The sequence below is a fragment of the Pezoporus wallicus genome, unplaced genomic scaffold (assembly GCF_028554395.1).
Source record: "Pezoporus wallicus isolate ANWC-B61680 ecotype Strahan unplaced genomic scaffold, APGP_CSIRO_Pwel_v1 contig_8042, whole genome shotgun sequence".
NCBI lineage: Eukaryota > Metazoa > Chordata > Aves > Psittaciformes > Psittacidae > Pezoporus > Pezoporus wallicus.
Window position 1 is genome coordinate 3,996,821 of NW_026639380.1, and position 24,026 is coordinate 4,020,846.

The window sequence follows — 24,026 nt, forward strand, 5'->3', positions numbered from 1 at the left end:
GCAGGCTGGTGAGAGCTGTCTTCTGAAATATTAAAATCCACATACTCCCCTGATGCAGAGCGAGCTTGGAAGGTGATTTTGATCTCTCAAATTTGGTTTGTTTATGAATGCCATCAGGTAACATGCTTTCTAGCAATATGTGGCAAGACTCACTAAACTTAATTTTAGACAGCAGGTTTAACTGTTTTAGCTGTATTTTGTCTCATCCCCCCCTCAGCAAAACTGCTCTACCTGCTGTATTTAAAATTATTTTCCAAGGAGTTATTTTTGAGGGGTAGTGGGGGTGACTAAATTATTAGTTTATACTCTTGGGCAGAAATAAAGCTTCACTCGTTTTGAAATTGGTGGAAAAACGTATGTCATACTGTCAGAAATAGCAACCTTTCTGCCTCCCTTGTACAGCTCCCAGTACAGCTTGTTCTGAAGAGCAGAGAGCTGGTACCAGAGTGGTGGCGATGGGAGCTGTTGCAAACCTAGGAGCTATGGAAATACTGTCTTCAGCCTCTATAAACACAACAAAAGGATAAAGTTGGGAGCTGTCACAGATGTAAAGGGATTTTGGGGCTTGGGAAAGGATGCACTGTATATTACACTTTGCACGAGTATCACATAGTTCCCATGTCACTTCTGCCAGTCCCTTCAGGTAGCTCAGGTTGCACTAGGCAGCTGTGCTGCTCAACTCAGAGACCACCAGAGAACAAACAAGGGGAGCCACTTACAAGGTGAGCTGTTAAAAGCACCTCATCATCTTTGTGCAGGGGGGACCTGCATCTCCTCGGAGCAGTCGTTTAAGGATTGAACACAGTTTTCATGTCTGCCTCCAGCTATAAACAGAGAAGCATAATCTTTTTGCACCTAAACTGCATTTCCTCTCTTCTGAAGACATTTTTCACAGGCTCTGTGTGATGTGCTTTGGAGTTACATGCCTATGCAAGAGGACAGGAATTAGATGCAATATCCAAATCTGCTACCCAGTTGGCATGTACTGCATATCAAAAACAAACAAACAAAAATGTTTCCAAAGGTATGGTGTTGGAGAAGTAGCTCCACTTTTTCAGAGAGGGTGAGAGACTATTCTAGTAGCTCTGTGTACTCGGTCAGACTATACCAGCCTCCTGAATCCTGCTCATCTCTCTCATCTGCAGACATTGACGGAGTGATGGGGGATTGTTCTTCTCATGTTAGAAGGAACTGGAAGTAACTGCTGTTGTTGTGACAGTTGACATTGATGTGAAAGAGGGACTGATGGAGGGCCAAAGCTGAATATGATTTGACCTGAAAATACACATCTGTGAAAAAGAACCAGTTGGTACCCTACCACTTTGTGCTCCAGTGAGATTTGTGAAACACACCTATTCTTTTCAGCAGAGGGCTGAGGCTGCAAGTGTGTGTGTTTTACAGAAAAAGTGAGGGTGTGCTTTGGTAACCTTTAGGATCTTTACAACATACAGGAAATAAAATAAGCCTGTTAAGCCAGTAACAGATTTTATTTTCTCTTTTTAGATGACTACTGCATTTTGGATGGCTGTATGCTCTGTGGCATTAAAATCAGTGGCTTTTGTTGTTTTTTGAGCTACTCTTGATTGCAGTTCTAAGTGGGCTCCTTTTCCTGGCATCATTTATGTGTGTATCAGGCATAAACATCAAGCAGTTTGCACAACTGGTGGAGTCCTTTGTGTCCATTTGCAGGTGCCATGTCCATTCCCCTTGTGCTCATCTCAGCACAGTGAACCCCATGATGATGAGGGTCTGGTTTGGGGCAGAGCTCTGGCTGCTGTAAATCTGAATGTGGTACCATGTCTTTTCAACAGGGGACATTTGGTAGTGGCCCATGAATAAAGAATGTTGCAGTAATATTCAACTCTAGCAGTAATATGATGGTATGTGAGAGCCATTTCATTAGCAATTACATATCTATTTTATTCACTAAACAGCTGTGTTATCTCTGTTGAAACTAACCTTGAGTTCAGAACACAAATAAGTTTCTTAATAATTTTCTGTTCGTATCCAGATAGATATAAAAGCAATAATTGTATGCCTCATGGTAAGTATTACCAGTGTGTTGCTTCATGTTAATTCATCTCCCAGAATTACAAAAATCCAAATATTTCCTACTAATATCTAATCTATAATCCATATTAAGACTAATAAATTCTGTATTCTCTGTGTATTACCCATTAATTGTGCCAGTAACTGGAGCTTCATATAAGTTCCTTTATAAGACTGCATGTTTTGTAAGTTCTGGCACAACAATTCTGTTGTGCCAGAAGTCAACTAATAAAATTTATCAGCAATGTTTGTCTTAAACACAAAGGGACAGATTTAAGTATTCTATACTGACATTATAAATGATATGACGCCCATATGACCTTTCACTGCATTCCTCAATACCTGAATGCAAGAATAAATTTTTCTTGGTTAATCTCATAATATGCAATAGGAATATGTATGGTGCTTTTTCCTTCAGGCTCCTTTCTCATAGTAAAACGATATCTCTGAGCCCCATGGTCTGGCATTTAAACATTTCTGGCAGTTAAATCTGCAAACCTTTGCATATTTAAGTAGTGTGCATTCTTTTCGGAGGTCTGGAAAGATGGGCAGAGAGCAGCAAATCTTCACTTCTCTTGTGCAGGTTCCAGGAAGGGGAGACTGAGGGATTCTTGCTCCTTTTGCCCATAATAGAAAAAAACCCAAACCTCTCTACTCCTGTATTTAGGAAAAAGGTCCAGCTTCTGGCAGATCAAATGCTATGCACTTACTGTCTTAAGATCAGGGCAAGAGGAGTGTTAAGAACTCGCTCAACATACTGTGCTCTGCCATTATCCAAGTTTTGAATTGCACAAGTGTAGACCAGCAGTGGATGTGTTTGAGGGTTGATTTAGAGATATAATTGTTTTTTCAAGCTATTACTGTGCATTTTGACCATCTCTGGTTTTGACTCATTCAGAGTGGGAACCAGTAGACACAGGGCACAACATGTCTGGGTGAATCTTGTAGCCTTCGGGAAAGAAACTCCAGTGCAGTTAAATTGCAGGAAAAAACATAGCCCCTAAATGTGATCTTGTGCTTCTTCTCAAATATTTCTGTCATCGCTCTCAATCTGTTTCTATTAATTATTAAATATAGAACTTTTATATCCCATGATGTCCTTAATTTACACAAGCTTTAAAGAAAGTGGATCAGGTGCATTTTCCCACCTGTTCCTACCTACATATTACCATCTTTAACCCTTTGCACTCATAAACAAGTGGTAACATTATGAAACATCCTGTTCTTTTCCTTTTTTACCTCCAGTATATTTAGGAAGTAAATTTTATTTATCATGGAGTTGTGGCAAATTACTATGAAGCACTCATTGTCACTGGTGCAGTATCTTTAGTCCATGGTTATTCAAGAATCTGAATTCTGGCTGCAGTCTCTCAAACACTTTCTTATAATCTCAGGCAGGTGGGCAGAAGGAGCCAGGCATAACTGGAAGCCACATTTCTGATTCTGGGGCATTCTGGAGACCCAGCACCCTATGTTAAACCTTCTGGAGGCTTAACTGTAAACAAGCACCCCAGGATGCCTGCTGGGCCACCCTGCTGCCTGACATCTCCATAGGACACTGCATCATGCTGTGACCCTGTCTCTGACGTGTGCCCTCTACTAGCAGCAGTCACATCCTTGGCAGTCCCCTATGGTAGAGTTGTAGGAAACCCACGGGAAAGCATCTTGACTGCTGTCACAGTAACTTTGCTCCTAAACATTCCATGATGCTATATATTAATGTCCTTTTATGTGGTGGAGAAGGTCAAGAGATGAGTGAAGCTCTCACCCTTTTCTGTTTTCTTTTGTGTTTGTCAGGTCTGAAATGCAATGGTATGGTCTGCTGTGCTAATTGATTAAATGACATCTATCATAACATAAAGAGATCAAACAGAATTATTTTTTCTCCCATGTTACCATTTAAAACTCTCAATTTTGCTCAGATCATTAGCGTGTAATTTTCAGATGAGCTAGCCAGAAGGTCCCTAAATAAAACTTAGTAGGAAAGATTAGCTAGCAAAGCTAGACTGGTAACGAGCTGTTGGACTATGGTAATGTGCTAGGTTTATAGTTCATATCTAGCCCTAATCAGCGATAAGTGCAAGTTGTCAGCATTTGATAGCTAATTGATGTTTCTTGGAATTACACTGCAACAAAAACACTGAACTGAAGCTTTTTTTATATACCATGAGTTAAGGGTTAATTATAAATGTAGGGGTCAAATACACCTCTTAGCTATACTATATGCAACTCAGCTGTGCTGAGGGAAGATTCATGTATTGTCAAAACTTGTTTGGTCCCTTCTGCATCATTATTACTTTTTTCTTTTTAACTGGTACCATAGTGGCCTTGAAAACAAAACAAGGCCTTTAAGCCATTCACATTGTATTCAATATGTCATACATCACACATGAAAAAAATGAAACCCAAACTGCTGGTGAATATTAACAATGCAATAATGACCTGAACTCATGTAATAACCCATTTGTTATTGACTGTATTTACTCCATGTTCATTTGAGAACTGCTGTCCTCCTGCAGAATTGACATAAAATCATGACATGGATCAGAAAAATTATAAAGCAGTAATAACCTAAGTCATAGGATATGAAAGACTTACAAGCCTGGCTAACTTGACATCTGTGAGCTGAGAATTTTGTCGTTGCACAGCTATAATTAGGTGGCTCTAATCACTCTCATAATGCTAATATGGGAAGTGTCCTGTCTGTCCTCAGTAGCTGGTGGTGAGAATGACTGCTATGCACAATGCTGTACTATAAAACTGTGAAGCCTGACAAGATCCACAAGCAGGACTGGCTCTGACATACGTGCTTTAAAAGATTTTCAGGCGCCTCCTGAGAGGCAGAGGCATACCTGATCACACAATCTCATTGCTAGTCATCTGAATACATATTTTAATTGGCCATTTAATTGACCGTTTCCAAACAGGTTTAATACAGGGATAGGCCTTCCGATATCTGAGGTCTGTGCAAGACTCCTGGGACTGGGAGAGGAATGGCAGAAGCAGTCTGAGCCATGAAGTTCTGAAGCATTTACCTGCTCCATTGCCTGCTGGCTCGCCAGCCATCTGAGCCTAATGTTGGCCAGCCAGCACACACAAGCCAGCAAGGATAGAGGAAGGAGCTGCAGCTGAAAGAGATGGTTTAGGTGGGATATGGCCAAGTGAGGTCACAGGAACTATGCAGAACAGGGGACAAGCAGAAGTGTAGGAAATGCAGGAACACAGGACGTGAACCCACAGGAAACTAGTATTTGTTAATTCCTCTATTCATAGAACAACTTGTTTATTTATTCAGATCCTCTACATTTGAAATGCAATTAGATAAATGTATTTTCCTGCTGAGTAAAATTCATAGAGTCAGCAGACAAACTCCTCTTTAAATTATTTGCTCATCAGTGTGTATAGAGGAGGAGGAGGAGGGATAGAGAGAAGAGAGGAGCTTAAATGTGTTCACTGCTAGATTGTCTGAATTAAGTGATCAAGTTTTCTTACTGCATTAGCTGCGAAAGTCAACGCTGGGATGTTAAGAAAGTCCTGATACAACAAAAATCCACTATTAACATTCAGATGTAACAGCAACAAATCCTGAAGGATTTTCAAACCCTGAGTTAAAGCTCACTTTAAAGTAAATCCAGACAACAGGTATTGCCCTCTCAGAGGGTGAGCCTTGAAATATCTTGACTGTTCCCAAGACATGGACATCTGGAACAGCTGGCTGTGCATTTAAATTCAACATGCCTTCAAAAATGGTGATATATTTGGATACAACCTTCTGGATGCAACCCTTACCCTCTGTTTTATGCAGGCATCTAATGTCTCAACTTCTGGGTGAAAGAACAGTGGTAAATTTAATCTGTGTAGACCTGAGTAAATAACTGAATTGTTGTCCCCTGAGAAATGATTCGTTAAGCTGAAGAAGACAAGGAGCTGTAATATGTACATCAGGCGGGAAGACTGATGAGACAGAAGTAGCTAGCATTGAAGTGGGAGCTATGAGAATAGAGGGAAGGCCACCAGGGAAGTTCTTCAAGGACCAGGGTTCAGAGAGATTTTATTTAGTGTATTATCAACAGCCTTGGCAGACAAAGCAGGAGCATGCTAATCATAGTACACAAAGCTGAGAGCCATCATCTGTACAAAGGAAGATCAGAACATCATACAGGAGAAGCTGTGGGACATCTAGGACTACAGTAATGAAAATGGCACTAATGCAAGGGCTTGACCTGATGAACTGCTAACAATTTCTACTGAATTCTCATCAGCTCATCAACTAGAAAGAAAGTGGTGTGTGTGTGCTGATTTAGGCATATTGGTTAATGATCACAGGTGTCCACAGCTGATGTAACAGTAAGAAGGCAATGAAATCTGAGGAGACATTGGGAGTGACAGCAGAAAAAATAGTAATGCTCTTATCCAAGGGGTTAGTGATTCTTCTCCTGGGTACAGCTCTGGTCACCCATATAGATGAAGGATGAATTCAGACTGAAAAAAGTACAAGAAAGGCTGACAAGGGGAGCAGGATAGCTTGTCATGTGAGAGAAGATGAAACGAGTTTGGCTTGCATACCCAAATTGAGTTAGGCAATAGAGAGAGCATGAAAAAGAGTGTAAGTGGTGTCTGTACATGTGGCAGGCGCATTCCCAACCACAGGGAGTGAGAGTAATGGAAACCAAAGGGCATGGGCAAATAGGTGAGTAGGTGGCTTCCAGCTTGCCACTCTGAAAAGGAGTGCAGATGCCAAGGAGAGAGTGCAAGACTAGACTGAGTACTTTGCCAAAATATTCTTGCAGCCTCAACTATTTTCAGCTGCAGGAATTCCTGAGCTTCAACAGTAGCTTTGTAAACAGAAGGGGACGTTCCAGGCACATTGTAAATGAGTCCGGTTTGCGGCTTTTTGAAGACGGTTGAAGGAGCTTTTTATGAAAAACTGGCTCAACTTCTCTTTAAAATTTTATTTGAGTGCTTCTTGGGTTTTAAACAGCTAAGCCTTTAATAGATACCCTTTTATAATTTAAAAATAAATGTACACAAACATTAGTAGCTGTATATTGCATTCTGGCACTCATAAATCTATTCTGACTACCAGTCTTGTGGAGAGGCAGCTATTACCATGGAAATACTTGAATTTACAGCTGATTTTCTGGGTATAATAGATACCTATCAAACCCTAAAGCATCATCTGGTTGCCTCAGGTAAAACTGCAAGCTATGTAACAGCTACTAAATGGCATGTTTAAAAGAGTTCCTTTCCTTTACTGTTACAGGCTATTATGAGATCTCTGAAGTACCGGAGATATAAGAACCTACTGAGGAACTTGTCTAATTAATGGTATTATAGTGGGCAAAATAAATAGACAAATCCATTAAAAGGAGAAGTGAAACTGCAGATAACATGAAAAATGCATGTGCATCATTAATATTTTAAATTGCTGCATAGATGAAGATAAATGTATTTGATACAGGCTATCTCCAAATGGTTTAAATAGCAAATGTACATACATTAAAAATCTTTATATATTGATTTGGCCAGTTTTACTTACAGTACATTGTACTTGTACGGAGACTGGGGTCCCTTGAGTTTTATTTGGAGTCTCTGTGAATAAAGTATGGAGTGTGACAGGGATAAAACAACCAAACATTCAGTTTTCTTGTGCTTATGTTTATAGATGACAAAATTCTCACTGCCTTGCAGCAGCTGGTAGATTTGGCCCTAAGCTGCCAGAAATGTCATCATAAAACTGCCTGTGATTCCACAGTTTAACTTCAATGCCATATATTTGACTTCAAAAGATACTATTTTATTCATATCTCTGAAGCACTTCTCCTGTGAAGGTCGGCTGAGAGTTGTTCAGCCTGAAGAAGAGAAGGCTCAGGTGAAACCTTACAGAAGCCTCCTGGTACCTAAAGGGGCCTACAAGAAATCTGGAGAGGGACAAGGGCATGTAGTGACAGGACAAGGGGGAATGGCTTTAAACTGACAGAGGGGAGATTGAGATTAGATATTAGAAGGAGATTCTTTACTGTGAGAGTAGTAAGGCTCTGGAACAGGTTGCCCAGAGAAGCTGTGGCTGCCCCATCCCTGGCAGAGTTCAAGGCTGAATTGGACGGGCCTTTGAGTAACCTGGTCTAGTGGAAGGTGTCCCTGCCCATGGCAAGGGGGTTGGAACTAGATGATGTTTAAGCTGCCTTCCAACTTTAACCATTCTATGATTCTGTGATTCTCAAAAGAGAAAGTATGTGGAAATTTAGACAGCTAAGTCCATACTTAGCCACCTTATTACTGACCCAGATTTTTTGAAGGAGAGGCATGCATATTTGCTAGGATCTGTGCATATTACCTGTACATGCCAATACAGAATTCTTATGTAACATGTTTTTTTAATTCCTAGATAGTTTGGAGCTGAGCAACTGAGGCTAGCTCATCAATGGCAGATGACATAAAAAAATTCCCTGGTTTGTAGCTTACTTCACCTGCTTGATTCCCACCTTAGGTTTGCCGATCACTTGGTTCCTGCAAAGTCCATCTTCCTTGCCAGTGGATAGGGATTGCTTCTTTTAGCAGCTTTTAGCAGTTTCATTCTTCTCTGTGAAGCAGAGTTTGGAGCTCTATGTGAAGAAGAACTTTAAGAGGTAATAAATTGATTACCAGAGATGGAAGCATGCCTTGAGGCTTCTGGCTGTTTATTTTGCTTTAATGCTGCTAGTTTAATATTTTCACTGGTTTACTTTGTGTTTTGACAGCTTACAGTCAAGACCCACTTTTATATGAGTGTATATTTTTTGATCTGTTGATCTAAATGAAGAGTTCTGAGAGCATCAGCATCAACAAAATACATTTCTAACAATTTGTCTCTTAATTTTAACATCCAAAAGGGTATAAATACTGGATGGAAGTTCCTCTGTGGTTGGGAATTTCTCACATGTGTGCTTTTTCTGATGTGGCCAAGAGTGGAGTTTGAGGAGTTACAGTCTTTTATCTGTGGGAGCACAGATTGGATTTCTCTCCATCCACACAGCTATCAATTCTCACAGCATTTATAGAGACTTACTATCTTTGAGGCTTCCATATTATTTTGCAAAGTTTCTTCAAATTAGCCAACAGTCTAGAAGTTTATTGCTGGAGGTGAGGAGGCAAGCTTGTGCCCAGGTGCACAGGCAGTATGGACTCTTAAACCTAACTTTCTTTGGGAATACATCTAGTGAGTAGCATAGATGAATTGTATCATTTTCATAATATTAATGACAACCAAAATCTGCCTTCTCTTTCCCTTTTTTTTCTTTCCACATAGGAGTGTGTGTACTTTCACTACCCTCTGCTATAATGCTGTGGGCTGAAGGCTTTAGGAGGTTGGCACATAAAATCTTGTCAAAATGAGAAGTATTTTGCTGAGTGACCTTTCCAGTTTTCTGGAGATGTCATCTCTTTACGCTTGTAGCAGTGCCAAGTAGAGTGTTTTCTAAAACTGAACAGCAGTCAATTTATTTTCAGGTACCACTCCATTTGGGATTGCAATTAGGATAACTAGAGCTGCTCTCCAGCACAGGAAACTGGGAAGGTCATGCTGCCAAATTGTTGGCATCTTTATGAAGGACTGTAAACTACTGCTGTTGCTACTGCAGATCATATGAGCCTAACCAGAATGAAGTAATTATGAAATCCTCCCAAAAGATCATGAATATTCATGGATCAATTGCAAACATTTGAGTTAATTTTCATTTGAGAAAATAATCCTGGTATTTCACTCTCACTACCTGTGAATCGAGCACTGCTTGCAGGCAAAGGGCAAAGCGCTGTTGCTAGCTGCTCAGGCTCACAGGTGCCACTTGTGTGCACCGGGCAGGCTGCCTCTGTCTGAGCAGTGTGGGAATGCATGGTGCAGCAGTGAGTAGCTTTTCTGTCCCACTCCAAATTGCCGTGGTGTATTCAGTGTGGCTGCTGAAAGGGTAACCTAGCTGTGTGGGTAACGCAAGAGTCGTGCCGGTCTGGTAGGTACACGCTTGCTTGCACTGAAAGGGGAGTTAAGGTGGCCGCTTCCCTGCTTCTTTGTATGCACTGTCACTGGTGGTGGCTTTTTAGCCAATGACACTGGCAGCTGCTGAGCTGCAGGGAGCTGAGGCGGCCTTCTAAAAACCAGCCGCATTGCTTAGCCTCTTGAATGCAGAGAGGAGAGCCTTGCTTTAATCAACCTACTGCTTGACTCTGTGAAGGCGGAGGGAGCTTGGGGCAGCAGCACTGCAAGCAAAGACACTGAACAAGGGCAGTGGATCCTGCTTTTCCTGCTTATGGAGGGGTGTTGGAAATGCCCTTGCTGGGTCTCTTTGCTGTGCTCTTACCTGGTGTGAAAGTGGTTTCCAGAATATGTCCCCAACAGATTGGCAGGGGATGTTTCCTCATGCTTCTTGCTTGTGTGTTTTCTCCTATTGCTGCTCTGTGGGCATAGGCACTGGCTAGCCACACTCCACCCTTTCCCTTCCCAATGCTCCCGCTGTGTTTTCAGGGTGCAGGCAGGCTGAAGGAAATAGTGAGCAAGCTCCTAAGCTGCTCCAGTTGCTCTTCCATAGCAGATATGACTGTTGCCTACTCATATAAAGCAACCAAATGGCTTTGTAGAGATAAGTTGAGCCAAACTTGTGGTTGCTGTAATGCTTCCAAGTAAGGGAGCCAAAAAAGGAGGGGCAGGGTGGGGAGGGAAGGCTTTTTACTTCCCTCAGTGAGTGTACTTGGTAGAAGTTAGCACAGAGCCTGGCCACATGCAGAGTCCTTAAATTATTTAAAATCTGGATCGTTAATGGAAATTTTTAGCTGGTTTGACTATGGGATTTTTTTTTTTTTCCTATAAATCACCATATTTATTGCACACATCCTCTTAAGCAGTGGCATTGCTGGTTTGGGGAATCTGGCACTAAATGCAACATAAAGTTGCTGAGCCTAATTAGCTCCCTGTATTAATTGAGCTTCTGTTTTTCAGCTAGAATTTATTAGGAGCTGGCACTTTAATGAGACAGACCACTAGGATCCTTTTTCTTTTTTATTATCTTTGATTAGCTTTGTTTGCGTCGCTTTAATTCTTGCCTGTGAATGATGTTTGTCTCTGTGCTGAGAGTTGGCGTACAGATGGGAGAGAGATCATTTTGTCCATTTTTAGTGCAGTCCTCTCTCTGAAACCATTGGTCTCCAGCAGAGCTGTGCTGCCAACCACCTCCTCCCTCCCACCCCAACACTTGTACTTTCTGTGACTTTCAAGTATACCTGGATTTCTGAGCAATCGTTGAGGTAACACACTGACCTGTAAATAACAGTTTATGTCTTTAGCTTGCTATTGCCATGTACTCTTTAATACATAGGTAAAAATGAAGCTCTTATGTGACTGCTTTATTGGAAGATAATATGTAAGATATGGAAGATATTGGAAGATACTGGAAGGTATTATTATTGTGAGGTCTAGTATGGATAAGCTTGAGTTGCTGACATCATTCAGTGGGACCTCCATAGAGTGGGGCACTTCTATGTCATTTTTGGATAACAGGGTCCTCCTTGACTGTTTTGTAGACTATTTAAGTTTCATGAGCTTTGGGAGCAACTTTTATGCAAAAGCTATAACTCTTGAATGAGCCCTTTTATGGTGTGATGTTCAGTCTGTTTCAAGGAATCAGAGTAGCTGCTACTATTGAGACTCCTTCTGGCATTAATTTTTTTTCTGTCTTTGCTGAAAAGAAACAAAAGATGCTATTTTGTGCATCTGCCACATGGTCATGTGTTGTCACAAGCATAAGGCTTGTTCTGCAGTATGAGATTTGCACACAGACTCTTAAAAGATAAGAATTTTAGGGAACCCTCCCTACATTTTATAGGCATTTCGTAATACTAGAATTTAAGTATAAGTTCCTATTATCCCATAGTTGGCTGCAACAACACTTTTCTCCTGCTCTTGACTGCTGCAGTGTCACATCCTTTCCAGATGTGGATGTGATTTTGCCAGTACATGAACCTGAGCACAGTATCTCCTCAGTGCAGTCCTTTCAACTGGGTTCCCCTTCCCCTGTACAGCGAGCACAGCTTTCTGGGTTGTGTTGGTATGCTTCATACAAGATAACTAACTGCAGTGGTGGTGGAGATTTACTTAATTTTCCTTTTAAGGCTAGTCAGCTTCCACCTGGAATGAGTTCATTATTTCCCCAATGCCTCATTTCACCAGGTGAAGGATTCGCTGGGTCCAACACGTTACCCATCTTCCTTCAACTGCCTTGCTTCGTTCTGCAAACAAAGCCAGGCTTACATGGCTAAACCACCGAAGGCTTTATCACTCCACCTGGCCTCATTTTAACTGTGTCTACATGCATTGCTCCCATTTCCTCTCTCCTTCTATTGAAATTCTTAATAGAAAGGAGAGAAATAACTAAGCAAGCTAAACTGGTTGATCATGAACTCAGCTGTTACACACCTGTAACATCTGCTGTTGGATTTGTGCCTTTTAAGCTATAAGCTGCCTCTGTAGAGACTATTTCCATGCAATAAGAGCCAAAACCAAATGGAGTATTTATATGGTTCCCTTGTTATGCAAGCATTTATAACTATGAATAAAGCAGTACATCAGCACAAGGGAGAAGAGTCAAGACTTCAGGATCAAAAATAACTGCTGTAGTTACTGAGATTTTTCCTTTGACATAACTTTATAAATAATTAGATTACAAGACACCTGAGGGCATACATCATCTGATCCTGTAACAATAACACCTTGAGGGAGTTGACAACTTTCTCCTTTTGGCCAAGTGCCTAGGAAGACACTAAGGTATATGATTAATAGAGAGCACAAACACACACCCTTGCATGTCCTAAAGCTTAGTTTTAATCTCGTATCCCTTGTGGAATTTTATTATTTCTATTCCTGATGGTGCTGCTGTTGTCACAGAATAACCAAAATCCTCATAGGAGGTGGGTGAGAAGAAAGAGAAGATAAAGAAAATATTTTTTATTAAGGTGGGGGGGACCTCAAAACGAAGCATAAAATAGTATTAGCTGAATAATTGCACAGAAAAATCATTCCAAGATTTTAGCTGGATCTTCCTGTCTAGTATTCCCTCCTTTTGTGGAACAGTCATGTGTTTGTCTCTCCCATATAGAGAATGAGATGCTGGGCAATGAAAACTCCTGCAAATTTCTGAGCATAATATGTATTCTTATTGCTTCCTTTTCTATTCATGTATTCTATTTTGCAGCTGTAAACAAAAGCAGTTGCCATTTATCTCTTTCTATGTAGTTCACTTCAAACACATTGCTTGCACAGATTCTCACAAAGCTGAAGGATCTGACAGAGGAAGGCACTGCCCATGCTGTATCCCCTTACCCTGGTCTGCACCTCATATAGGCAGCATGATGCAGTCAGCCATGCCAAATTACGGCAGGGTTATGGGATTCCTCTGCTGGGTATCAGTGAGCAGCTGTGGGGGACTTGAGTGGGGAGAAGGACGTTGGAGGTCAGGCAGTGACAGTGGAGGACATTAGTGGGAGCAAGAGATGAGAAAAGAGGAGAGTAGTGCTAGGAGAACGTCTAGCAGTGATACTGGAGACTGGTGTAGCTGGTTAGACCACAGCAGGATGAAAAGGTTCAGGCAAGGAGCTAAGTGTTTAGGATGTTAGGTGTGAGGATCATATTGTGAGATTCCAAGAAAGTCGGATGAGGAAAGCCCAGGATAGGCACTGGTAGAAGACAGCAGGATTGTCTGAGAGAAGAACATGGCAAAAAAGGATGCGAGCACATGTGAGCACAGCTCTCCTATGGCATGGGAAAGGATTGTGATGCTCCTGAGTCTTACTGTTTTTCTGCAAGCAGCAAATACTAGCAAAACCTCATGGTAAATTGAGAGTCATGTCCTTCTTCTCTACTAGTCCATACCAAAGGTGGCAGTCAGCTGTTGCTGCCAACTAGCCAGCTAGTTCAGCAGCTGAGGCTTTTTAGTACATAGGAAGGTTCCAGGCTTGCTGATGTCTCATTGAAGTGTAAACACAAATCCACATGAAATACATATAATGGCATTCAGATTGTGAAATCAATCACTATAGGGGCAGGAAATGTCAAAATCAGGGTTCTCCTATCAAACTTGCTTTGGCTGTATGGGCTATATATTGTATTGTCTTTGCAGGATTTGCCCCTCTTTCACCTCCCCAGTTATTATCTTTTCAGGGTAGCTAAAGTACCTGCTTCCTGCTTTAGAGATGAATCAGGGCTGTGTACAGCAATGAGGTTGTCCATAAATTTCTTCCCTAATTTGTAGCAGAAGTTTGAAAACATATGGACAATGGGACTGAGAGCTGTGGAAGAGAATGGAGATATTCTGAGGGGAGCTCATGCTGCCTTCAGAATTGTTTCTGACAATGCTTTCCTAACGTTTTCAGGTGGCTACTAATTGTACGTTCCTGGTTTTCTGGGTACTCAGATTGAGAAACAGCTGCCTCATTTTCTCTGGAAGAGAAGTCAAAGTTAACTATACTTTGAATATAAAACACTATGTAATGCTCAGTGCTCTGAAAGATCAGTGCTTCACACCAAACACCTATGCTTAGTGAAGTCTTCAGTGCTGTAGGTATTATCAGAGGTTTATATACATTTCCTCAAAGGCCTTCATCAGATACTGCATTGATGAGTACCACAGGAAAAAAAACAAACCCACAAACCTTGGAAAAAATCTGTCATTCTGGATTCAGAGCTGAGTTTCTGTAGACCTAACAGTAGATAAAGCACAAGGCTGCACATTAAAAGGCAAGGATTAAATTACAGACTGGATAATGTCTTGTTCAGTGAACACTGTTTATCCTTGCAGTGATTGAGACGGGGATCTAGTGGTAAAGTAGTATCCAGTCATGAAATTCAAGAATTTGACTTAATGCAAGTGGGATTTATGCAATTTCCAAGGAAACATATCATGATCTTCCATGAGGGTTCACTATGAGTGTGGTGAGGCACAGATTGCCCAGAGAAGCTGTGGCTGCCCCATCCCTGGCAGTGTCCAAGGCCAGGTTAGACAGGGCTTTGAGCAAACTGTGTAGTGGAAGGTGCCCCTGCTCTTGTCAGGGGGGTTGGAGGTAGGTGATCTTTAAGGTCCCTTCCAACCCAAACCATTCTGTGATTCTATGATCTTGAATATTTTATTCTTCAATGTAAGGTTCTGTATTGTTTGAATCTGGATATGATTAATGGTTTGTGTGGAAGAAAAACACAGATATATATGAGGAGCATGAAGATGTACATTTTCCCTTCTTACTGAGCAAGTGAAAGGACTAACTTAAACAGATTCCAGTTTGCATGGTGAAGTCTCTGAAGAATAAACACAAAGAGCACTGCTCACTGCAGCACCACCACATCTCGGTTTTGTGGAGGTTTAATACCTGCTAGGGTTCCTTAGGTTAGCTATTGAGAGATTCAGAAAATAGCACTACAAGTCCTTCAGTAGCTGCTGTAATTTGAGAAGATGGAAATAAGGAGAAGGTAAGGGAGAAGCATGAAGAAGAGAGAGCTCCTCTTCATGTGGAGCGCTGCTACTCCATGGAATGAACTGGAACTTTCTGCCTAGATATCTGCACAGTTCTTCCTTTCTGGATCCTCTATACCATACCTGCTGACATACTTCCTAAAGACATCTGAGTTTAGTGTCCTGTCCCCATGCCTCCTCCCTCTGGACTTTTCCAAAGATAGAGCTTTGCATACCTTATTTTAGGATTTTACCTGTTGCTGTAGCCATGATGATCGAAGGAGTTAGGCAAGAAATTGTTTTAAAGTGAGGGTAATGTATTTTACTAGACCACGTGATGCAGTTAGAAAAATGAGGCAACTTTCAAGTACTGAAAAAGCTACAGAATTGACTGATATACAGGCTTTGGAGTCTGAAGTGTGGTATTCTGACCCCATCTTCACTGTTTTCTGTGTATATTCATGGCGGGTTATAGTAAAGTTCTGATACTATAAAAACATTTGTGGTGGGATAGAGATACATTTAAAATGAAGACAGGTATATAAAATGGGGCCATTGTGCTGCTCTGGCATACAAATTTATTGCTCTTGGAGCAGAATAGAAATGGGCCATAGCGTTCCTGAAGATCTCCCATCTTCCATAAAGACACTGGTGTATTTCACTATGCTGCTATATGAGAAATCTGTGACCTTCTGCAAGCCAGCCTTTGCTTAACACAATGAGCAACATGCACCTTGGAGCAGCAGCCCTTCTGTAAGTTTCTTCAAAACTTCCTGCGTTTTAGTTTAGTTTGCACAGCAAGCAGATCAACAAAGACCTTCCTTCTCAAAGGTCTTCCAGTGCAGACCTTCTCTTTGTAAAACCTGCTTTCACAAGAAATTCTGCTTTTGCAAATACCAGTTCATGAATCACCTAATGAAAAAATTCTGAGCCTTTCTTTTTTCAGGCAGAAATGCCATGTCAGCAATCAGAACAAAGCATCTACTTTGTGTCTCACAGTCTCTGTCAAGCAAATTTCATTGAGACATCCAAAATATTTTACTAATATTTTACTTGATGAAGATAGGGTGAGTTAAAAATTGAGCCACACATTTTTGTTATTATGTTCTCCTTGGTTTTTCTTTCCTTTAGAAGTTAGTAAGTGCTATTGTGAGAGATCAATGAACCGTGAATAAGTGACCTTGTTTTGTGACAATGTCCAGAATTGACAGAAATCTGTTTAGCAAATTTCTTCAACTTTATTTTATTTTTCAGTGTAAAATAGTGACACAAAGGCCAGTTATTTTGTCTGGGTGCAAAGTGAAGTTGGTAGTCAAGATGCAGACTCTGCTGAATGAGCAAATTGAAATTAGAAATTAGCGTTGGCTGGGTTGATTTGCAGCTTGGTTTCAGGCTTTAATCCTAAACAAATCTGTCCTTTCATTCCTATCAATATATGTCAGAGGATCATTTGAATTATAGATAGGTATTTCCTCTGTCATTCTTCTTGCAAGTGTGTATTTCGGTACAAGGCAGATGGCAGAGATTATTTTATATTCATAATACGTATACCTCTAAGAGAACCATGCTGCAGTCTGCTGATGCTGGCTGCATGGGTTATGTATTCTCAGGAGACCAGCATGTTCAGAATGTATTCTTTTGCCCTTTCCCCTGTCATCTCATGTTTTGCTATGATAGAAACACTAGCAAATGAGAGGCTTGTTATTGATTTCTGTGCAGATGTTCATAATTTCTTTGTAACTCTGCATTGGGTGGCAATAACTGACATACAAAATTTGACATCTTGATTATTCCTTGATGGAAAGGAGGGCCACTAACCTGAGATACAGCAGCTTATTAACTCTGGATCTGTGGATTCAAAGCAGCCTTAGTTCACAAGTGAAATGAGTGAGACTGTCTCAGTATATTCTGTAGATGTTTGTTTGTGTCCCAAAGACACCAGGTTGCCTTCAATGTGATTGGAGCAGATGGAAGAAGAAATCCTGAAACAAAAAATGTTTTACTTCCAGTGTTGCTAGCCTAGCTGAAATTGCAAGTACTGGAAATGTCAAGAAATTTGTGAGCTTCTCAGGTTTATTGCTAGTTGCATCAAAATATGAATCCCAAATGCTATTGTCTACTCAATTAAAAAGAGAGGTTTGAGAAATTTTATGCTTATCTGTCAGTCCCATCCAGTGGGCATAGCTTCAGTTCCCAGCACTTGCAGCTTTATGCAGAGCTCCCAGGAGCTGGAAAGGATAAGTGGACAACTAAGGGCAAACAAGCGCCACTGGTCTTTATTAGATATTAGTACCAAAAAATCTGATCCCCAGCCACTGAAGGTATTGCTGTCATTACAACAGTGAAACAAATTTCTTCAGCAATAGGTAAATGCCAGGCTGTTGCTGTCTTTGCTTTCAGCCATATGTAACTATCATCCACAATCTCTACTAATGTAGGAAAAGTTCTCTCAAAAAGGATGCCATTTCCCTACTAACCCTCCAGTTGGCCTGTATACCTTGTAGCTAAAGCTATCTTTAAAAATTATATGGTGCATTTCTTACTACAGGATTAGTTGATCACCACAGAAGTGATATATGCATCATTGTGCTGTTAAAATTCATATTCTTAGTCCAGTCACAGACACCCCCACAGAAAAACATCAGCATTTCAAATGCTATCCTATGCTGAACAATAGAGTAAATGGCAAGAACAGAAAATTTGATTTCTGTCTCAGTGGAAGAAAAGATCTAATACGAAAGAACAATTGTGCGAGGTTTTAAGGCTTGATTGTTTTGTATTTCACTGGTACAACCGGCAAAATTAATTTCAGTGATTTAACTATTATTATTATTAAGTTACCCAGTGCCCTAGAAGGCAAGAAAAAAATCTAAGTTCTCTAATTTAATTCATTACCTCTTGTCCTTCAGAGCTGGGCCAAAGTTTGCTTGTACACTATGCACTGGAAAAGGGCAGCAGATGTTTGCTGCAGTGGCTCCTTCACAGTTAAGTCTCCAACACTGGTCTGCATTTCTGTATTGGCATCGGTAACAGTACAGAAGAACTGAGGCCAGAAGAAGACAGAAAGGGGGAACTGGGAAGAGGAAAGTTGTTTAAATTGTAGTCCAGGGTTTTTTTTTCATGCTTAGCTGCAGAAATAACAGAATGCAAACCTAAGGAGGGATACTAATTATGATGCCATTGAAAAGAGAAAAAAATCAGCATCACAGTGGTCAAAGCTAAACCTTGCTCACTTATGTAGCCTTAATTCATTTTATTTTACAGGGACAGCAAGCTCACCATGTTGCTTCGGGAGTCCTTGGGGAACATGAACTGCCGTACCACAATGATAGCTCACATTTCAGCTGCCGCAGGGAACTACGCTGAGACGCTGTCCACCATCCAGATTGCATCAAGGGTCCTCAGGATGAAGAAAAAGAAAACTAAGGTAAGACAGTGTATAACTCCCTTCTTGTAATGGTGGAGGAGGGAGGAAGAAGGACCCTGAATGATCCTGAATGATCCTTAACAGAGCAGTGTGTAACAAAATCAGTAATCGATTCCAAAGCGTGTGGGTTGTATGTATCTTGTCCTAGACAAGTAGTTTACAGCACACAACAGAGACTAGGAGGAGTAAGTGCTTCAGCTTCAGATACAGAGGAATGTGTTCAGACATCTGCTATAGCAGGTTTGTAAGCTGGCCTTATTTAATGGCATAGCTGTCAGAGAGAATTTGTTTTCAGTTATGCTTTTAGTGCTAATGAAATAATAAGGAGTGAGACTGCTGTAAAGTTAAATAAAATTTGGATTAATTAAGAATTAGATTCTCTGTGCTGCTCAGAGAGAGCTCCTACAAAATAAATGCAAAGCAGTGTGTCCATTGCCAGTACTGATGATCCTGTTATTCCCACTGCTTCTAAATATGGATGATAGATTTTCCAAGAACTGGAGTGAGGATGGGCTGTATCCACTTTCATGTTTTAGAGTTCTGGTTACTTCTGTACAGTTTATGGTGTGAATTGGGTACAATGAGTGCCTATAGATTGACAAAATCTTTTTTGTCACTGTTTCGAAGAGAGGCAAGGGAAGGGATTCAGTCTGCACACCATCACAGCAGTCTCCAGAGACCTCTGAGTGCACATTATACAATTCCGTCCACTGGTAGTATAATCAAATGGGGATTTCCTTTATTTTCTGTGCCCTGTGTAATGAGTTTTCTCTTTCCTCTTCACATAGCACACACACACACACACACACACAAAATCAGCAAAGCCTTCGCCAAATATCTGATTTCTTTGGCTGGGCTCAATTAAGGGGGAGATCCAAATCCATTTGTTCAGTACATTTTTTTTCTGAAGTCTCGTGATTTTGAGTGGGACACAGATTTGGGGCATTGGGTTCTCCACTGAACACTGTTGTGTGTTTTCTGTAGGGCTGTACATAAGAAGATTCAGAGTTCTGTGCCTTACTTTAATTTCCCAGTTTAGGTGTGGCTGTGACCTTTTTGTGTATGTGCTTTGTGCAAAAAGCTGTTTGCAGTGCTGAAATGCCATGATCTCTCTCTCTCTTACTGCAGTACACTTCGAGTTCTTCTGGAGGAGAGAGCTCCTGTGAGGAGGGCAGGATGAGAAGGCCAACCCAGCTGAGGCCTTTCCATTCTAGAAACACTGTTGACCCAGACTTCCCTATTTTGCATTTATCAAGTGATCCTGATTATTCTTCCAGCAGTGAGCAGTCATGTGACACAGTGATTTACGTTGGCCCCAATGGCACTGCCCTTTCTGATAAGGAACTGACGGATAATGAGGGTCCCCCTGACTTTGTTCCTATAGTTCCTGCTCTGCAAAAGACAAAAAACGAGGGCAGGTTGGAAGAAATTAGTGAATCAGGGCCCAGCACATCTGAAAGAGACTGCCTGAAGTGCAATACCTTTGCAGAGCTCCAGGAGAGGCTGGATTGCATAGATGGCAGTGAAGAGACCGACAAATTTCCCTTTGAAGAGCTGCCTGCTCAATTTAGCTCAGACCAGAAGTCAAAGTGCTCTGTCTCAAGCCAGCTGGCAGAGCTTAGCCACTTACCAGAACCAGATAAGGAAGATTCGATGCCAGAATGTCAGTATCCTGATAGAGTAGCCAAGGAAAATATAAATGCAACACCCAGCAGAACTAAGAGAAATCACTCCCCTGTTCCTTCTGGACCTCTTACTAATGTTTCAACTCCTTCTTCTCCCAGGAGTGTAACAGGCAGCTCTAGTAAAGAGCTTAGCTCTTGTCAGTTAGCACACAGCACCAGCTTGCAGAGCAGCAGAGAAGGTCTCAACACCTGTGGATTTGTGGAAGGCAAACCTCGGCCAATGGGTTCGCCCCGGCTTGGCATTGCGAGCCTCTCAAAGACATCTGAGTACAAGCCACCAACTTCTCCTTCCCAGAGGTGCAAGGTCTATACACAGAAAGGAGTTCTGCCCAGCTCCACTCCCCCACCAGCTCCTCTGAGTAAGCATACTGGAATGACGTCTGATGAATCTTTATTGCAATCAGAAATCCGGACCCCACCTGTAGGCATGAGCCCTCAGATCATGAAGAAGTCGGTGTCCTCCAGCAATGGGGATTTTGAAGAGACCATTCTTGATGAAGATCAGCATCAAAGCATTTCTACAGAATCCAAGAAGGAGATTCTGAGCACCACCATGGTGACAGTGCAGCAGCCATTAGAGCTGAATGGCGAGGATGAGCTGGTGTTCACCCTTGTAGAAGAGCTAACCATTAGTGGGGTCCTTGACAATGGGCGCCCAACCAGTATCATCAGTTTTAATAGTGACTGCTCTGTGCAAGCTTTGGCCTCTGGATCTAGGCCAGTCAGTATTATCAGCAGCATATCTGAAGATCTTGAATGTTACTCCAGTGCAGCTCCTGTGTCTGAAGTCAGTATCACACAGTTCCTTCCACTTCCAAAGTTGGGCCTGGATGATAAACCCCAGGATGATGGCAGCAGACGTTCATCCATCAGCTCATGGTTGAGTGAAATGAGCACAGGGAGCGATGGGGAACAGTCATGCCACAGCTTCATAGCCCAGGCATGCTACGGACACGGGGAAGCAATGGCAGAACCCCCTGTCTCTGAGTTTGCGAGCACCATACAAAGTTCCAGCATGATTTGTTTAAGTGACAAACAGAAGCCTGTGACTGACAACGTGCTTATACTGTCAGAAATGGGGGAGGAAGCTTTCGGCAAAGTGCCACCCATCAAAGGCTGTAAAATATCAGCTCTAGGGAAAACTACTGTCACAATCAAAAATACTGCAAGCCTCAGCAGCTGTGAAGGCTACATCCCTATGAAGACAAACATTACTGTGTATCCATGTATTGCTGTTAATCCCTTCAAAGCGCAAGACTCTGATGCCGCTGTTCCAGCAGTAACTGCAGACTCAAAGGTTGCTCATCCCCATGACCGGAGAGAATCCAGTGCTAAGAAGGATATCAAATTTGAAGATCCTTGGTTGAAGAGAGAAGAAGATGTAAAGGACTGCTCTGGGAGCAGTGATGGGCCAAGGCCTGACACGGCCACAATTTCAGCCAAGGCTGAGCACAGCACAAAGCAGTCCTCAGTGGACAGGTTTAGCAGCAGCAGTGGGGACACCTCTATCTCCCCAGGATCTGACAGTCTCAAGAGAATTGTGGATGGGTGTGAGGTGGCAGCGTCTGGCTCAGCAACCCAAAGCCCTGTTCATTCCAGTGACAGCTTGAAGAATGGTAGCCTCCCTAGAGGGCTCCCGAAGGCAAGCAAGCTGGAGGAGCCTGACAGTCACCTCCATCCTACTGCCACTGACAGCAGTGGAGGCGGCTCTCCTGCCCTCCCCCAATTTTCTAAGGCTAGCCTTGACAGGAAAATGGCCTCTCCCAAACACTGTGTTCTCACTCGTCCCAAAGGGACCCCTCCTCTGCCACCAGTCAGAAAGTCAAGCTTGGATCAGAAGAACAGAGCCAGCCCCCAGCACAGTGCAGCCAGCAGCACCACAAGCAGTCCTTCCAGCCAGCCTGGGTCCTTCTTGGCTAGCTTCCCTGAGGAGCTGAATGCCAAACAGAAAGTCCCTGGTATTGACAGCAACTGTGGCAACAGCAGCAGCAAGCTCTTCAGTGCCAAATTGGAGCAGCTCGCCAGCAGGACCAACTCCCTTGGGAGGTCCACAGGAAGCCACTATGAGTGTTTGTCACTGGAAAGAGCAGAAAGCCTGTCCTCTGTGAGCTCTAAAATGAGCCCTGGCAAAGACACCACCATGCCTCGCACCGGGAGGAGCCTCAGCCGTAGCGTCATGTCCTCACCCACCAACTCAGGCCTCTCCCAGTCGGCAGGTGCCTCTCCAAAGGCCAGCCAGTCAAAGATCTCTGCTGTCAGCAAACTCCTGCTGGCAAGTCCTAAGGCCCGCAGCCTATCCGCCTCTGCCACCAAAACTCTCAGCTTCTCAACCAAGTCACTGCCTCAGTCCGTAGGGCAGAGCTCCAGTTTGCCTCCAAGTGGGAAGAACATGTCCTGGTCAATGCAGTCCCTCAGCAGAAACCGGGGCTCCAGCCTCGCTTCTAAATTGCCCCTTCGGGCTGTCAACGGGCGGATTTCAGAGCTGCTCCAAGGGAGTGTCAGTGCCAGAGGCTTACAGCTGCGGGGAAGCCCAGAGGCAGAGGAGCGTGGGGGCCTTCCTGGAGATGAGAAGCCGGCTGTTCACATACTGCCTTCACCTTACAGCAAGATCACCCCTCCTCGGAAGCCTCACCGCTGCAGCAGTGGCCACGGGAGTGACAACAGCAGTGTCCTGAGCGGGGAGCTGCCCCCTGCCATGGGGAAAACAGCCCTCTTCTATCACAGCGGGGGGAGCAGCGGCTATGAAAGCATGATGAGGGACAGTGAGGCGACGGGGAGTGGCTCTTCAGCACAAGACTCCATGAGTGAGAACAGCAGCTCCATGAGTGGCAGGTGCCGAAGTCTCAAAAATCCAAAGAAACGATCAAATGCAGGTAAGCTTTTAGTGGTGTGAAAGAGGGATGCAGACCAAAGCAGATAACTAGTACATGGCGGGGAGGTTAGCCCCAAAGGTGAGCTAATTCAGTACCAGCTATATCACTTAGCAAAGAAGTGAGGCCAGGGTAAGTGTCCTAGACTTTGAGTCTCTTCATTTTGCAGCGTGCACAAATCCTATGTGGTCGCATTGCCTTTGCAGTGGAGTCTCTCCCTCACCCATTTCATTTAGGTTTACTTCACATGAACAGAAGAACCTTTATCCCTAAAACTGGTTAGTATTGCCAATAGTAACCACATTCTAATGTGTTTCACCAGCACAGTATCAGTCTTGCCAAATAGCAGTATCTGTTGTGAGACCACTTCTGCTCCTTCGTGTTTTGAGTGCCCAAAAGTACAAGATACCCCACAGCTGACACCATCACAAAATTCCTTCTTCCCACCTAGAAGATGGAATAAAGTTGTGCCCATGCCCTTGATAAGTGTCATCCTGCCTCTGAGACTCTTGTTTTTTAACTTTTGAGT

The 24,026-nt window shown here is 42.6% G+C and overlaps 1 protein-coding gene and 1 long non-coding RNA gene across 2 annotated transcripts in view; one reads left to right on the forward strand and one right to left on the reverse strand.

Moving 5' to 3' along the window:
• KIF26B (kinesin family member 26B) overlaps window positions 1-24,026 on the forward strand; it is a 289,300-nt gene that overhangs the window by 247,477 nt on the left and 17,797 nt on the right. Inside the window, exons 11-12 of the mRNA XM_057414446.1 lie at window positions 18,780-18,942; window positions 20,071-23,500. Of these exons, the coding sequence (XP_057270429.1) occupies window positions 18,780-18,942; window positions 20,071-23,500 (3,593 nt within the window). The remainder of the gene's footprint in view (window positions 1-18,779; window positions 18,943-20,070; window positions 23,501-24,026) is intronic.
• Window positions 409-20,684, reverse strand: LOC130601986 (uncharacterized). Its single transcript, XR_008972788.1, has 4 exons — window positions 20,573-20,684; window positions 18,795-18,915; window positions 10,383-10,558; window positions 409-504 (listed from the first exon to the last, which is right to left on the reverse strand). It is a non-coding gene; the product is annotated as an uncharacterized LOC130601986 (long non-coding RNA).